Below are 16,688 nucleotides of genomic sequence, written 5' to 3' on the forward strand. Positions count from 1 at the left end.
CGACGTTTCAGATGTTTGGACTGTTCTTATCCTTACCAACCTTTCGAATTTCAAAATTCAAAATTCAAAAAGATTCAAAAGTAAGCGGGAAAATACCCCTTACCTTGGCAACCAAGTAACCATAAGACGGATGCGGGTACAGTGTTAAGGCAAAACCCTTCACATACCTAACACCCGCAGGGAATTGAAGCCAAGAATGCCCCGGCAACAAAGTAACTATAAGACGAGTGCGGGTACAGTGTTAAGGCAAAACCCTTCACATACCTAGCACCCGCAGGGAATTGAAGCCAAGAATGCCCCGGCAACAAAGTAACTATAAGACGAGTGCGGGTACAGTGTTAAGGCAAAACCCTTCACATACCTAGCACCCACAGGGAATTGACGCCAGGGGTACCTTGAAAGTAAAGTAACTGTAAGACGAGCGCGGGTACAGTGTTAAGGCAAAACCCTTCACATACCTAGCGCTCCGCAGGGAATTGAAACCAAGAAGGATCTTCTGGGCAATGCTTGCGGAAACGGAAATAACATCCCCGCATAGCGGGAACGTCGAGAACTACATTGTTTGAGGCTCCAGGATGGAATTGGTGGTTTAAACATAATTGATCACTATGTTCAAAACCACTAAAACCTCAAGGAGAATCCACACAAGTGAGACTCAACGCTCCTGACTTGCGAGAAGGTTACATACCTACCCGCATCATACCCAAAGATCAAGCAAAAAAATCGGGAATTTTTGCAAGTGACATTAGGAAACCCGCGGGAAGAATCCCCACGGAGAACCTTAAAACTAAAAACCCTTTTCAAAACCCCTTGCTTAAAGTCCAAAAGTTCACCTCACTTTATTAAACATTCATGAGAAGAACATTGGACTGGGGGGACTTGAAGAGGTAGGTCCCAGCAGAGACCAGTTGGTACCGCAAGACTCACCTTGAACAGGGACGTCTGCGCAAAGGCCATCTGCTCCCGCAGGACCCACCATGCTCATAGAATCTTACGCGCAGTACGCAAGCTGTACACGCAGGGAAAGCCTCCCAATGGTGAAGTACCCCGCCTGTTCCCGCAGTTGCGGATACAAGCCATCAGGGAAGGCTACCCGCAGACAGCAGGGCTACACGCACAAGACACTAGCTACTTCAGTAGTCACATGAAGGAATGAGCAAGGCGGGAACAATCCCGCCTAAATGAGCCAGTCTGATTCTGAAAGATCTTTACTATACCTACCAAGGTATGGATAGGACAGACGATCTGACCAAAACAGCCCATGAGCCAATCACAGGGTGACAGCTCACCAACAACAGTGCGAGGAGGAGCACCCTCTAGTACTGTTTGTCACTATTAGCCGCTGCCTACTCACCAACCCTTACTGTGGGGCATGCGCAGCCTACAGTTGGTGGAATAGTGTTACTGTTGGCCGTAACCTATTCACCAACCAGCATGGCCTGCGTACAATCCACAGTAGGTGGGACGTGCATAATCTACAGTTGGTGGAATAGTGCAGCCGACTTTGTTATGTTGGCCGTAACCTACCCACCAACCAGTATGGCCTGTGCATAGTCCACTGTTGGTTGAACAGGAATACTATTCAGCCGGCTGTACCTTCTGGGAAACCTACCTTCGGCTATAAATACTCCAACATCTTGGAATGGTAAGATCATCTGCTATCCAGTTATCTAGCAATCTCTTAATATACACTTATATTCAGAGCAACCTAGTCTGATTCTCACGCCGGAGGGTTGTCACAAGGAGGAACCCCCCCTTCTCAGTGACGAGCTTACGGTGTTTGTTTTGCAGGTCTCCTGAAGAACAACCTTCTCAGCTAGATCTCATCCGTGGGAAACATTACTTAACCCCCAGATTATCTATAATCTGTCCAGGGTTCACTTAGTGTTTCTTCAACACCCAAAAAAAAATTTTTCTGAACAATATATATATTTATAGAAAGGAAAAATAAACCGGACCTATTATTATTATTATTATTATTATTATTATTATTATTATTATTATTATTAGGTAAGAAGAGGGCAATTTGGTCTTTTACAGAGTAAATGCCAACTTCATGATGTTTGACTCGTAAACATCGTCACAATCCAAAGTACACAACAAGCATTCCAATTAGAGGTGCACAAACCGGTTTTTTTAAAAAAACCGGTTCGGTTATTAACCGGACCGGTTTTTTTGGCCCGGAAAAAAACCGGTTCGGTTAATAACCGGACCGGTTAATAACCGGTTTTTTTCTGTCAAAACCCTAACCGGTCTAACCGGTTAGGACCGGTTTAGAAACCAGTTAGAACCGGTTAATAAACCGGTTTTTTTATTAACCGGTTTTTTTTATTAACCGGTTTTTTTTTTTTTTTTTAATTTCGCGGTTTCAAATACGAATATTTGTTTTTTATATTTTGTACTTAATGAAGACCATTATTTTTTCACAGTATAAACAAACCGGTAACTACAAGGCAAACCGGTAACTACAAGGCAAAACGGACTGACCGAAGCCATTCTTTGCTTTCGTTGTTAGGGTTCTTTGCTTGGAAGATGAGTATGAGTGTGTGTTGGTGAATGTGTTTTCAACAAACCAAAGATTAAAAACACATAACTTTCATTTATAGTTTTTACATTAAAAATACAAATATTAAATCGTTATCGCATATTCGTAACTCAAAAATACAAACATTAAATCATTAACACTGAAGAAATCTCTGCCAAGAACTGTTGTTCATGATTTAACTCAAAAATACAAACATTAAATCGTGAACTAGCAGATGCTCCTGTTGTTCCCAATTGCTGTTGTATATGCGCTTTTAAAGTGGAGTTTGCATCTTTGGCATAGAACTTCAAACAGTGCTTGCATCGAGCTTTTTGGCGACGTTAGACAGTTCGCATAGGTCGAAATGTTGCCACACATCTTGGTTTCGTTTCGTGGGGATGATCCGAACGACCGTTATGTCTGTGTTCGAGGCACCCATGTTGACGGATGAAGCAGCACTTTGGGAAGCCATGATAATAAGAGCGTATAATCGAGTATGAAATAAACGAGTACGAGTATGAAATAAACGACTACGAAATAAGAGCGTATGGAGTGGTAATGTGGTATAATTGAGTGCGAGATAACAAAATAATCGCGTATGAAATAAACGTTTAGAGCTAGTAGAGTTGTATAATCGAGTGTGAGCTAACCTACCCAACCTAAACTATATATAGTTGTTTGTGGGGGTAAAATGTTAAAAAAAACGGCTAGAAATCAAGAAAAAACGGGCAAAAAAGGACCCAAACGGTCATATGGCCGTTTTATAACGGTCAAAAACCGGTTAACCTAAAAACCGGTAACCGGTTTTTGACCGTTAACCGGTTAACCGGTTTTTAGGTTAACCGGTTTTTTAATAACCGGTTTTTAAATTTAACCGGTTTTTTTACTAACCGGTTCAATAACCGGTTTTTGTCCACGAATGAGTAACCGAAGTACTAACCGGCGGTTCAATAACCGGTCTAACCGCTTTTTTAATAACCGGTTTTTCTATTAACCGGTTTTCAGTTAAACCGACCAAACCGGTTCTATAACCGGTTTTTTTGAACACCTCTAATTCCAATAACTTGAATCAACAAACCCAAGATACTCATGCACAACATTCAAAGCATACTTTACAACTCCATGCAACAACGTAACATTCCTGAGCCGTAAAAAACGATCCATACCTTTAAATTTTATTTATTTATTTTTATTTTTTTAGTGGCTGATTTTTTTAATACACATGATGAAAAGGGGCATATGTTCAATTAATCACATATATTTTCAAATATGTTTATCGAACATTATATAATTACCGTATATCCAAAAATTATTAAATTTAAAGTCAATGATCCGAAGCTTTGTTGGCAAATACTAGTTAACTGGTTAAGTGTGAAACGATATGAATGTACCAGGTTCGAACCACGCATTTGACAAGAATTATAAGGGAAAAGCCTGTCCGGCCTGGCTCTATTTCAATAAAGGAGTACACCATTGTTTTAGGCTTCGAATAGAGATAACGTGGATTGTATATGGGTGGTAAGCCTTCCCTCAGCAACTACTTACGCTAAAGCCGTTTAAATAAAAACTCGCAAATAAAAAAATAATTATACAATTGTTAAATTTCGAAAAGTATGTTTATAGGCAGAGAGCAACAGTTTATAATGACTCATTTTGTCAATTATATTGTTTACTATAACTTTTCATACAAAAAATGTTTTTCATACCCTCACGTTTTGCTAGCCTAAACAACCGTTAACTTTAACCTCATAAACACACAATATAGTGTGAAAATAAGATCAAGATTTAACGCCCTTCCTTGTGGTTAACGGTTACTGAACCGCCCATGATCCCACACCCCTACCCTACCCTCCTACGCCACCCTACCCCCCCCCCCCCAACTCTCTATATATCTTCACTTTTAACCCCACAAAAACACAAAGACTTTCTCCCTCTTTATACCTCTCCATCTCTCTAAGAAATGTTTGACCAAATGATGATACACTACCCACAAAGGCCAATGGAAAATAGGTGGAAGCCTAGTGTTGAAATTGCACCAAATTGTCCAAGATGTGCTTCATCCAACACCAAGTTTTGCTACTATAATAACTATAGCTTGTCACAACCTAGGTACTTTTGTAAAGGTTGTAGGAGGTATTGGACTAAAGGCGGGTCGCTTAGGAACGTCCCCGTTGGTGGCGGATGTCGAAAGAATCGACGATCGCGATCAGCTAGATCCCCTCAAAATGTGAGTGGCAGCATGGGTTATATTAATAACCCAAGCTTTAGTGGTGACTCAGTTAATGAGTCACCTGAACGAGCTAATATTGACCTTGCGGATGTGTTTGCTAAATTTTTAAATCAGAATTCAAATCAGCACAACCATGAGGTTGCGTGCGATGATTCTTCTAGCGGGAATGGTGATTCGTCAAATGGCAATGGGGTGCCGTTATGCGATATGGGTGAAGAATTCGAGTTGCAAAACATGGTGATTCCTTCGTTTACAAGCGAAGATGGTCACATTGATGAATTTATAGCTCAAAACACAAACCTTATTGAGCTACAAGATATGCTTAACGAAGAATTACCACAAGATATGAATTGGAGCGACGACACTACTACACTTCCGGGTCTAGCATGGCAACATGATTTTGAACCGTTCGCATGCAACAACGACGATTTTAACATCTCTACCGGTGTAGCTTCCGAGGATTGGAGCTCAACATCGTTGGATCTACCGCCTGTTGGAAAGTTTTTCCAGAGCTTTTGAATTATTGATCATCATTTTTTTGTCATAAGTTTTATTAGGAAAAGATGTTTATCTTGGAAGTTAAATGTCACATTCCAAGAAAAATATACATACACATTTATACACATGGAGTTATTAAATATAGTATCAAATACAATAAAATCAATTTAATTCTATTTGAGTTCAATTTTCATTTTTTTTTAAATGCCAAAAATATTAAAAACCTAAAGGGGAACTCATTTCACGAGAAACAAGAACCACATCGAGTACAATACATAACGATAATATTTTAGTTTAGTTATTGTTAAACAGTGTGTTCAAATGTCGATTAAGGTGAAAACAACATTTGACCACAACAATTAAATAAATAATAATCAAAAAATTATTGGAAGACATCAATTAAAACCTCTAAATTTTAACACTCATAAAAGCATATACTAATATGAACAAAAAGGCTTATAGCCACATGGGTAATTGGCTCAGCGATAAAGATGTTCATCTCTTGAGAATTCGAGGTTCTGTACATGGGATTGGGCATTGAGTTAATTTATAAAAAAAATAAATGGTGTAATTTAGGAGTAATGTCGTGTTAAAGAAAATGGATATAGGTTCTCTAGATGGATCTCACAACTTCACTCGGATCAATCCGTGTTGTTGGTTAGCGAAATCACCAACGACACTCGGATCTCGGATCTTAGTTTGTTATTCTAGAAGAGAGAAAATGATGAAGTTGGAGAGAGAAACTTCTTTTATTTCCAAAGGTTGTCTTGTGTTGTTGGAGTTATGGATATGGAGAAATGGGTAAGTGACTGTTTATATAGGTTCCCCATTTCTCCAAAGTTTACATAATAAATCTACAAAATAAACGTACCGAGTACGTAAAACACCGACTAAAAGCAAACTAGAACGATATACACAATCCTAAAAACAATATAGAATATTGGCCCTACAATCTTTCTCTAGGATTGAGTATGTCGAGGAACCTTCGTCAAGTTCTTTACTTCGTCTTTATTTCTTGAAACTAGTACTTGTCTTGATCCAGTAGCTTGAATGAAATTGGATCTTGGACAAATCTTTATTTTCCGTTCTTATCTTATTTCTGAGAAGGATCGGCAACAGCAAATTTTAGAAACATCAGATGCGGGAGGCTCGACATCTAATTTTCTTTTGTTGACTTTCTTGAGCCGACTGGTTTCTTTCCTTGTCTTCAAACACGATCAGTTCATCTTAGATTCAATCACCAACTTTCACGTTCTCATTTTCTTTTAAGCGCTTCAACATCTGCAACTCCAAACAGACTTGATATTGATCTACCTGTCCATGTATAACTGCACAAAACTTAGAACGATAAGATTCGTTCACAGACCCTCTCGAGGGTCAAAGAAGAATTTGTTCACAGACCCTCCCAATTTCGGTCTCTCAACTTGTAAGTGATTTGTTTAAGTCCTAGGTTTTCAACAAACTTTGCATGAACGACCTTGACAACAAAACACACGATTTTGAATAAAACAAGGTTTAATAAAATATGTACAAACACAATAAAAACTTAAAATCTTTTTGGTATTTTCATATATTTTAAAATAACGAAAATATATACATAATATTTTGAAGTTGAAACATAAAAAAAATTAAAAATAAAATGTGAGTAAAGATGAAATTAATATTACATATCAATAATATTTACAAAAAAGTTTACTAAATTATTTTTTCTGAGAAAGATCACAACATGGAATCACATTATCTGTTAACGTTCTAGATCATACTTCTATTTGGACATTATTATGCCAAGAACCCAAAGTCGATTGTAGATATAATTTGTCCACTTTAAACTTAACAAGTATTTGGATGTCAATGTGATATGTTAAGGTATGTATTAGGCAAAATGCTTATGTGGTCCCCATTTAATCCGACAAATTACATATTCCATCATACCTCGGGCGTAGTATGCTTTCACATGTCACCTCAACTTGACTTAAACCTTTCTTATCTGATCATGATACACTTATTAACACTTTGGACACTTTTACTTTGCACACGTGACTCTATCTAGAAAGATTAAAATAAAGCAGAAGTTCAGGGTCTTAAATATCAGGTCGGATAATACCATATTATCGCGCAGAGAAAGTCCAAGGCTTGAACAAAAGAAAGAAAATAAAACAAAGCAGAAGATTCAGACCTTAACAATCAGATCTTGTATGACTATAAACGTAGAAAGTCCAAGACTTGAATCAAAATAAATGAAGAAATAAAGCAGAAGTTAAAAAAATCCTAAGACAGGCGTCTTTTTATTTTTCTTTTTCTTTTCTGACTTTTTTCTTGTCTTTTCTGACAATTTTCTTTTCTTTTCTTTTCTGACTCTTTTCTTGACACAATAAAGTAAAATTGACACACGACAATATATGACAACTATGATCAAGTAAAGGGAGACTTGGGTATGACATATTATTTACGTTTCTGCCTTCATTGATATGACTTTAGAGCTTCATAACGTGTAACCACTAGCATAGGCAGATATTTAAGTTTATATCACGATGACACTTACTCATTTGTCAAGTCTATCTACACATCAAGCAATGATCTTGTTGGCTTTTGATCTACTCTTTTCATGTGCTAGATCGTTAGAGATAATTTCTTATCATTTTCAAAGGGTTGGATAAATTTCTCAAAATTTAAAAATTTTAATTATCCGACTCCCTCTAAGCAGGAGTTCCTTCTAAACGGGATAGTACTTTTAGAAACGATTTTTCTGATTTTCTTAAAATAACATAAAATCTTTTTGGAAAGTCAAATGACTTGTTTTTGTTTTTCTTAAATTAAATTGAAAATCTTTTTGGTGAGTTAAACTTAACTCATTTTCTCCCTCTAAAATTGTGACATATTTGAAAAATATTTACAATTTTAAAACAAAACGATAGATAGGTTGTTTTAATCAAAATTGATCATGCCGAGCGATTCAATCAGAGATTCAAATCGGTCATGATTGATGGTTTTAGTGAAAAGGTCAGCAAAGTTGTTGTTAGATGGACTATCTTAACCATGCATCATCACATTGTATAACAAAGTTGAAGAGATTCAAACCGAGACCCAACAGTTGATGCTGGATCCATCACTTGAGAGAAGCAGTTGGACGAGGCTAGTTTGAGAAACGCTCGATAAGTTGTGGTTTAGCCATTTGAACAAGGCTTCCATTCCTTGAAGTTTGTCCTCCCAATGTCGCTTATGAAAGACTCGAATCCGCCATCGAATGGTTTAGCATCAAATAGCAAGGGTTCGTCTCTCATCATATGCCGGTGCAACCACTATCTAAGTAGCTAATACTATTGATAGTCCTCCTTGATTGACCCTGCATGCACTAAGCGTTTAAATAGATGATGTTCAGTCTATTTGTACATATTTTATTTTGCTAACTTAGTCGTTTTAATCGTTTAGTTTAGGAACTTTGGTACTTCATACATGTTTATTGTGTTTCAGGTCACATGTACTTAACGCGCTTATTTTGGGTCTGTACGAGCATGGAATGAAGACCAGGGATGTCCAGCACACAAACCGAGACATTAATATGGACTTGCTGAGTGAAGTGACCCATCGCGTAGCGCGATGGGTGTGGAAGACAGGGCATCGCGCTACGCGATGCCCTTCATTATGTTCTGCGTTGACTTTGGTCCATCGCGCAGGAGAGGAGACCATCGCGCTACGCGATGGTATCCAAAATCGTGAAAGTTAGGGTTTTGTTTTATATTACATCTTGACGACCCTAGACGGGATTCTTCACCTTCGAGCCGATTTTTAGAGCAGCAAGGAGAGCCACCATACTTCCAATCATCCCCAAGCATCGTACATGTCCTATCATATCATAACCGAAGCCCAAGAGATGTCGATGCGCGGCTAGTTCCTTCGAGTCATGCTCGGGATGTAGAGTATTGTATCTTTTAGTTTTTCTCATGTATTAAGAACGAATTGATTGTAACTATCTTTGATGTTAATCTATGAGTATTGATGTTTAGCATGATTGTGGACAACGTCAGTTTAGGTTTATTTCGATCAGAACGATTAGTGTGTCAGTTGCTATAATAATTGCTTGTAGGATTGTTTTGACCTGTTAATTACGAGAAAGCATACGTTTGCTCTTAGTTGAGTCACACTGGTAGGGACCGTTTGATAACCAGTACCGTGTGTTAGCGAGCGTGGATGCCTAAGGTTTAACCGGTTAGTCAGTCTGTAGTTGACACAGGATAGTTTATCTGTTATGTGCATGAGTTTGCTGTTAGTTTGCTTACTTGAATTCCTAGGTGTGATTTGCCTTGTTTGATTGATTGAATACGTGATTAATTGTTCGTTTATTATAAAACACAAACTGTTTGCTAGTGTGATCAGCACTTTAATTGAATTACTTCATAATGATACGAATCGTTTACACTTTACACTGACCACATACTCCTCGTGGTTCGACACCCTACTTACCCTGACTAGTTTAAGGTGATTAGGACATTGATTTATATTGTTTTTGACTAGATAGCGACAGTCTAGCATCAATAGACATGGGTTGCCGGGATACTTTTGTCCCGAGAAGGTTAACCGTAAACCGACCAAACTTGATTTTATTTTCTGAAAACCATTTATTTCTTGGTGCAACTTCACTTGATGAAGAGTAGTCCTTAGGAATCCAAGCCAAAACTTGTTCCTTGGGTTTGGCAATGTTGGACTTCTCTTTTCTTGATTTTAGAACTGTTTTTGGTGAATTCTCAAACTTTACAGTCTTAGGATCCTTTTTGATTTTATCCTTCTTGGTTTTCCAAAAAGGTTTGTTTTTGCGTTTTACTTTATTTACTTTGGATCTCACATCCATTTCACTGGGTTCACTATCAGCTTGATCAGTCCTTGAATCAGGGCTACTAAAAGCTCCTTTTGGGGACTGACTAAGCCGCCTTTGAATATTAAGTTGTTGCTTGAACTAGTGCTTGCAATGTCTTGCAAGGTGAGAAGAGTGACCACACACAAAATAGCACTTTCTCCTAGGAGTGCCAAAGAACTCATCTGAACTATAATGTGGTAGGAAAGGTGATCCTTGGAAAGGAACATGATTATAAAACCCATTTGTGTAATATGGATCAACAAAATTTTGTTGATAATAACCATAGTAGTTGTTATCACAGAAGTTGTATGACTGAGGATTTCTTAATTGATTGGGTGTTTGAGAAAATGATCGTTTATTTGGTGGAACCTATTTACACGAAGTACTTGCCTTTTCATTTTCAAAAACTTTGTTTTTACTTGAATTATCCTCAGTCTCACAACTTGATGATGAACAACTTGATATGTTCACCTCAACAGGCCTACTTTCGTTGACACATTTTTCAACAAAAGTTTCATCATAAATGGTTTCATAATCACAACTCGTGTCCATTTCCACCGACCCACTTTCTTCAACACAACCAGCTAAACAAGATGAATCACCACTAGAATCAACAGTTACATGTATTGGAGCAGTTGTTATAGAAGCTGGAGAAACAAATGTTACTGGTTTTGGTACATGACCAATTATATATACCATCTCTTCCTCGGGAGGAGTGTTATAACTAAAATGGGGTAGGCTAGTGTAATTGTCATTCATGGGAGGGGGTACAGTAGTGTAATCATACGCCAGCCCAGCTTTTAGTTTAACACTTCTCTGTGCTCCAATAATTTCATCTAACTGACCAAATGCTATTTCAAATCTCTCAACCGCTTTTTCGTGTTTCTCATAAGTTGATTTGTTAACCGAAATTTCATTTTTCAAATTTTCATTTTCATCTTTTAGTTTTGAAACTATGTCTTTTTAGTATATAACTTCCTGTTGTGTTTGAAAAATTTTCAGTTTGAGATTTGCAACATCATCATGGTGAGTTTTGATCTTTTCGGTATAAATCTTGTCAGCTTTAACATATTCGGTGTTCAGACTCTTTAGCTGTGAGTTCTCTTTTAAAACAACATCATAGTTATGTCTATAGAGCTCAACTTTATGAATGCAAGCTTGTGTGCACAGATTTGTGTGTACTTCGGGAAGGATAGGACATGCATGACTGTTTTCACCTGCAGTACTTGTCCCAACTTTATTACTTGTCTCAACTTTATTTTTCTTTGGACTGATTGTTCATTTGGAGCTTATCTTTCATTATTTCAAAAGACTTGATGGTAGAAGTCAACTATGAGAGTTTCATGGTATACAAGTTTGTGGTTCTCTTGATGGTAACCACGTTCCATGTGTAAGGTAGTGAATTTAATAGCTTCATGTTGATGTCATACAAACCATTGATGATACCGACACTTCTCATTTTGGTGACGAGCGACTCAAATCTGTTGATGAGAGAGGCAACCGATTCTCCTTTAATATAAACATGTCGAATTCTCTTTTTAATATTTCCTTTCGGTTTTCTCCCATATTCAGATTTCCTCCAAGCTCAGGTTCGTAAGACATTTTTTTTTCTTTTTTTAACTCGATTAGATTTTTTTTTCTACAGTACACGAGTTGCTATAGTGTTCTCGCGAATTGCTACAGTGCCGAGTTGCTACAGGTTCGAGTTGCTACAGTATTCACGCGAAGTGCTACAGTGCCGAGTTGCTACAGTACCGAGTTGCTGCAGTATTCACGCGAAGTGCTACAGTATTCGCGCGAATTGCTATAATGTTCGCGTGACAAAGTTGCTACAGTAATGCGACGCGATTGCTACAGTACCCCCCCCCCCCCCCCCCCCCCCCCCCCCCCCGCGAAGCGATTGCTACAGTACCTCGGCGATGCGACTGCTACAGTGCTTTTTTTTAATATATAACACCTAAACTTCCAAAAAGTCAAAAACACTTGAGTCTAAAAACCTATAAATCGGCCTAGAACTGAGTTTTAAGCCGAATCTGAACTCAGACACAAAAACTTTAAACACTAAAAACTTAGATTTGGTGATTTTATCGTGTATTTCTAAGATATAAGGGACTCCAAAAGAGGTTAGTAACACGAAATCAACCTCAAATCCAACAACAAAACTAAGATCAAAACCCGAAAAGTTTGACCCGAAAACCACAAAAAGTCAAGCCGAAAGCTCTAATACCACTTGTAAATCTTCTAGATGGATCTCACAACTTTACTCGGATCAATCCGTGTTGTTGGTTAGCGAAAATCACCAACGACACTCGAATCTCGGATCTTAGTTTGTTATTCTAGAAGAGAGAAAATGATGAAGTTGAGAGAGAAACTTCTTTTATTTCCAAAGGTTGTCTTGTGTTGTTGGAGTCATGGATGTGGAGAAATGGGTAAGTGACTCTTTATATAGGGTCTTCATTTCTCCAAAGTTTACATAATAACCCTACAAAATAAATGTACCGAGTACGTAATACACCGACTAAAAACAAACTAGAACAATATACACAATCCTAAAAACAATATAGAATATTGGCCCTACAATGGAGGACTTATATAAAGGTAAATAAAGCGCATCTCTATGAGTGGTTGATGATTATATTCTTGTTATGGATATTAATATAGATTTAGACGTAATTTTAGTGTAGATTAAAGTGTTAAAAAATAAATAAAAAGTGTATTACCGTGCAAATGAAATCTGTATAGAAACTGTTTGGGTTAGCTTATCAAAACAACCAGCTTACGTACTTCCTAAAAAGTCATCTCGATCACGTGCTAGCATAACACACTTATTAGTTTTAAACAATTAATAAGTTGATAAAGAAACGTTTCAGTAATTTTGGGTGAGGGTGACTTTGAAATAGATGGTCTGTTGGTGATCCGTCGCAAATGGTATAATTAATATGATTTTATGTAAGCTTTCTTTCTAGACTCACACTTCTTGTCCATGTTTTCAGACCCAAATCAGACATATACCCGGACCGGAAAGCCGGTGAACCTATTGAAAATATTTAATATTTATAATCCCAAGACCGCTATGATTTTCATGTTTTTCATTCTCGATCACTACTCATAGTAATGTTCATTGATATCACCTAATGTTCGATAAATTTGGTGATCTCAAGACAAAATTTTTACCAAATATTACATTGATTACCTAATATCATGGATCGGTTGATAGGATCATCAAGCGGAGACTGTTTGAAGACAATCAATTGATATGACATATTGAAGAAGAAGATTAACCATCCTCTTATCAGTGGAATATCATGTTTCCACTTATAGTCTTTAGCTAAGGACTCCAATGATGATTATGAGTGTGATACCTTGTAAGGGCATTTCTGTTGAGAAACAAATGGTCGTTTAGGCATACTGGTATACGCCAGAGCCCAGCATAAATTAAAATGATATGCCACTTTAAATATGCGTTAAATATATTAAAAGGGGTCATGGATTATGTTTTTCACGGGTTAAAGGCAAAGAACAATATATTAAATTAAAAATTAATAGGAGTGAGATTAAGTTAAATTGATTAAACCATTTCTTTTGGTGAGATGAAGTGAAAGGGGAAAAAAATAAGTGATGCGATGCTTATGTGAAGTTAAGAGGGGTTAAAGTATGCCTCATGACCTTAGTGTGAGTCAACACTCATAATGTTAGAGAATAGAGATGTAACCGCTTGTGATGAGCATTTAAAGTGTATCATTTTCTCACATTCAATATTTCATTCATTTAATTGATCAAAAATAATGTGCACTAGTTCATCTAGTAATTGAGAGAATGTAAAAAATGAGTTTGAGTTGAGGGTGAACTTGATCATTGTAAACGATTAATGATTTAAGTATGATTTGAATTTGTGATGCTTTACAATCTTATTTGATTTATTGATTATTATTCATTTCTTCTCGTTGTTTTAATTACTCTATTCATCAAATTAATTGTTAATCAAGCTTAATTCAATCTCAACAACTTCCTTACAAAAAATGTCAATGATCCACGATATTTAAATAACTTAATTAACTAGATTATTAGCCTAATTATAAAAATATAAAACAATGAAATATCCTATATGAATATCAGTATTGTTATCAGCTTATCGTTGTCGCTTTCTTTATCGATCTCTTCTCACAAGTCTTATTGTGAAAAAATAGTCTTTATTTGCATATTGACAACCCACAAAACAGATTAGGTTTGTTTATGTATGTTTGTTTTTCTAGATTTAGTTAATTCCGCAAATACTAAATATCCAACAAAAGAGTCCTATGTTCGTTTCTTTTGTATTTTATTTGAAAATAATAAATTGCCAATTGCTTTGTTCTCTAAACTTCCATCATATCTTACATTTGTTGCGGATTATGCTTTAAAAATATATATCTTAATTACATTACCAGTGTTTTGGGCACATGCATTTAGAGAGTCTTGATCCTTTAACCGATATGATATTTTAGTACTACCTATAGTTCTACTTGTTTTATATTTTTTATTATTTACGGTTTCTCACTTTAAAATAATAATTATAATATTTTCAGGACTATATATTACATACATATACTTAGTTTTAATGAGTGTTGACGGGTATGAGACTAATTCTATATAATCATACATGTACCATCTAACACCATATGCATTGCAAGACATAACCGTCTCAATTTGTCACCCATCCTGAACGTTTCGGGTATTTCCGCCGAGTTCAAGTTGTTTGTCATCCCTAAATCTGTATCAAACGTTAGTCTTTTTGTAGTTTGACCCATATTATTGTTTGCAACGTAATTGAAATGAATGTAAAAGAAAAAAAAGAAAATATTCTATTAGGACTTCCCGGTTGAAGGTTTTTGATCAGGATGACAAGACAAAATTACGTTATATAAATTTAAGACGACTCTTGGAAGGATCAAAGAGTTTGAGTTGGTTAAAACATTTCATTTTTGGTATATGATGCAAATCATTTAGAACAACTCTTCGCAATGAATTACTTGCATCTTTCTCCAACTTCTTTGTGAAAGACACATATAACTTGTTTCTAATTTTTGTTTCCGAGTTTAAACATTTTCTATTTGATTCGTTTGGTCAGGAAATTTATGACATAACTTGTGCGTATGTTACTTGCAAGAATGCAGAGAGAACACATTTAAAAAACTAGAAGAAAAATTAGAAACTCAATTAAAATATTTACTATCTAAATAGTGCATAAGCCGGTGATCCCCAACCCAAATGTTAAGATAAGACACTTAAAGACTTCATTTGAAATGAGAAGGTCTGAGTTCAATTCCACATGTAACAAAACAGGGGTTTCAAGTTACACAAATGTTTTTTCTCAAACATGATGGATTTCCTTCTGAGAGTGGATTTGAGGTTGAGACTGATGGGGCGGTCTGATGCACGAGCTTCCCTTCGGGGACGTGCCATCCTAGCACCCCCACAATTTCATACCTAGAATGGAGATGATCAAGTATGCCAGTCATCCAGTGGCTTGTCAATGATCCTAGTTGTCGTTCAAAAAATTATAAATAGTGTGTGAGTTAAATATTTGAAGATGCATTACATGAGTAGAGTAAGAAATCTTATTATACTATCAAAACAATACAAGGTTTCCACATAGTATTCAACTAGCATGTGTACATAGGCTTTCAACTCATCAATTTTTCATTTATATAATTTCCACATGTTAATTTGAACATTAATTTTAAACATTAACTCCTAAGTAAAGAAATTTTCAAAATAAATTATTATAATAATCATTTATTGAGTACTAAGACAATTAATTGCTTTCATTGTTATTTTTTTTTAATTTTGAGGCTTTGTTATTTTAATTTTTTTAGATTTTGGGAAATTATTTATGAACGTTTGGACTGAATGTTTGGATTGAAATGGTGGTTTAAGTCACGAGGTTTGGATTATATTGTTACTTTATTAAACGCGCGGTTTAATAAAAATTATAATTATATCTCGTTGTTATATTCATATTTTTAGCATTTTTTATGTTGTGTAGTTAAATGTTTTATAATTTCAATAAAAATAGTTTTTATAACACACAACTTATATTACAATATCTACATGTTTACGCTTTATAGCTTACAACATATGACTTTAGTAGATAATGAAGTTTTAACTAATATGCGTTTTTTGTTTCATGATATAGGTTAGAAATATATGGCATAACTTAGAATTATGTTTTAAATTGTCATTTTTCTCTATTTGTCTTTGTATGTTGGGTTCTTTTAATTAAAGTAACAATATGATACCTTATAATAATAATAATGCTAGATTATTTGACGTTTACAATTTGTTAAAATGTATATAACGCGCGCGCGCGAGCACACACACACACATATATATATATATGAAGTTTTGTATGTTTTCCATCCGCGTGTAACACAGGATCTAACCTAGTAATGCATTGGAGCATTCTCATCCTCTCTATCATCTCTAAATCCAAAATTACACTAAAAATTAAAAAACACTATATTCTCTCTCTTTTTTTTTCAATTAAATAATATTTTTTATATCTTTATCATTACACCCTCTCTCTCTTACACTCACAACCACTT

General features: G+C 35.9%; 1 protein-coding gene across 1 annotated transcript; it reads left to right on the top strand.

Annotated features, from left to right (window-relative positions):
* The first annotated feature begins 4,484 nt into the window (after nucleotides 1-4,484).
* On the top strand, nucleotides 4,485-5,360 carry LOC143613488 (dof zinc finger protein DOF3.5-like). Its single transcript, XM_077087177.1, has one exon. It carries the CDS (start codon nucleotides 4,485-4,487, stop codon nucleotides 5,271-5,273), a length of 789 nt encoding a protein of 262 aa, XP_076943292.1. The 3' UTR covers nucleotides 5,274-5,360.
* The last annotated feature ends 11,328 nt before the right edge of the window (nucleotides 5,361-16,688 follow it).

This window comes from Bidens hawaiensis, unplaced genomic scaffold (assembly GCF_021521415.1).
Source record: "Bidens hawaiensis isolate Kalapana, Puna unplaced genomic scaffold, B.hawaiensis_p1.1 tig00037590_1, whole genome shotgun sequence".
In the NCBI taxonomy this organism is placed as follows: domain Eukaryota; kingdom Viridiplantae; phylum Streptophyta; class Magnoliopsida; order Asterales; family Asteraceae; genus Bidens; species Bidens hawaiensis.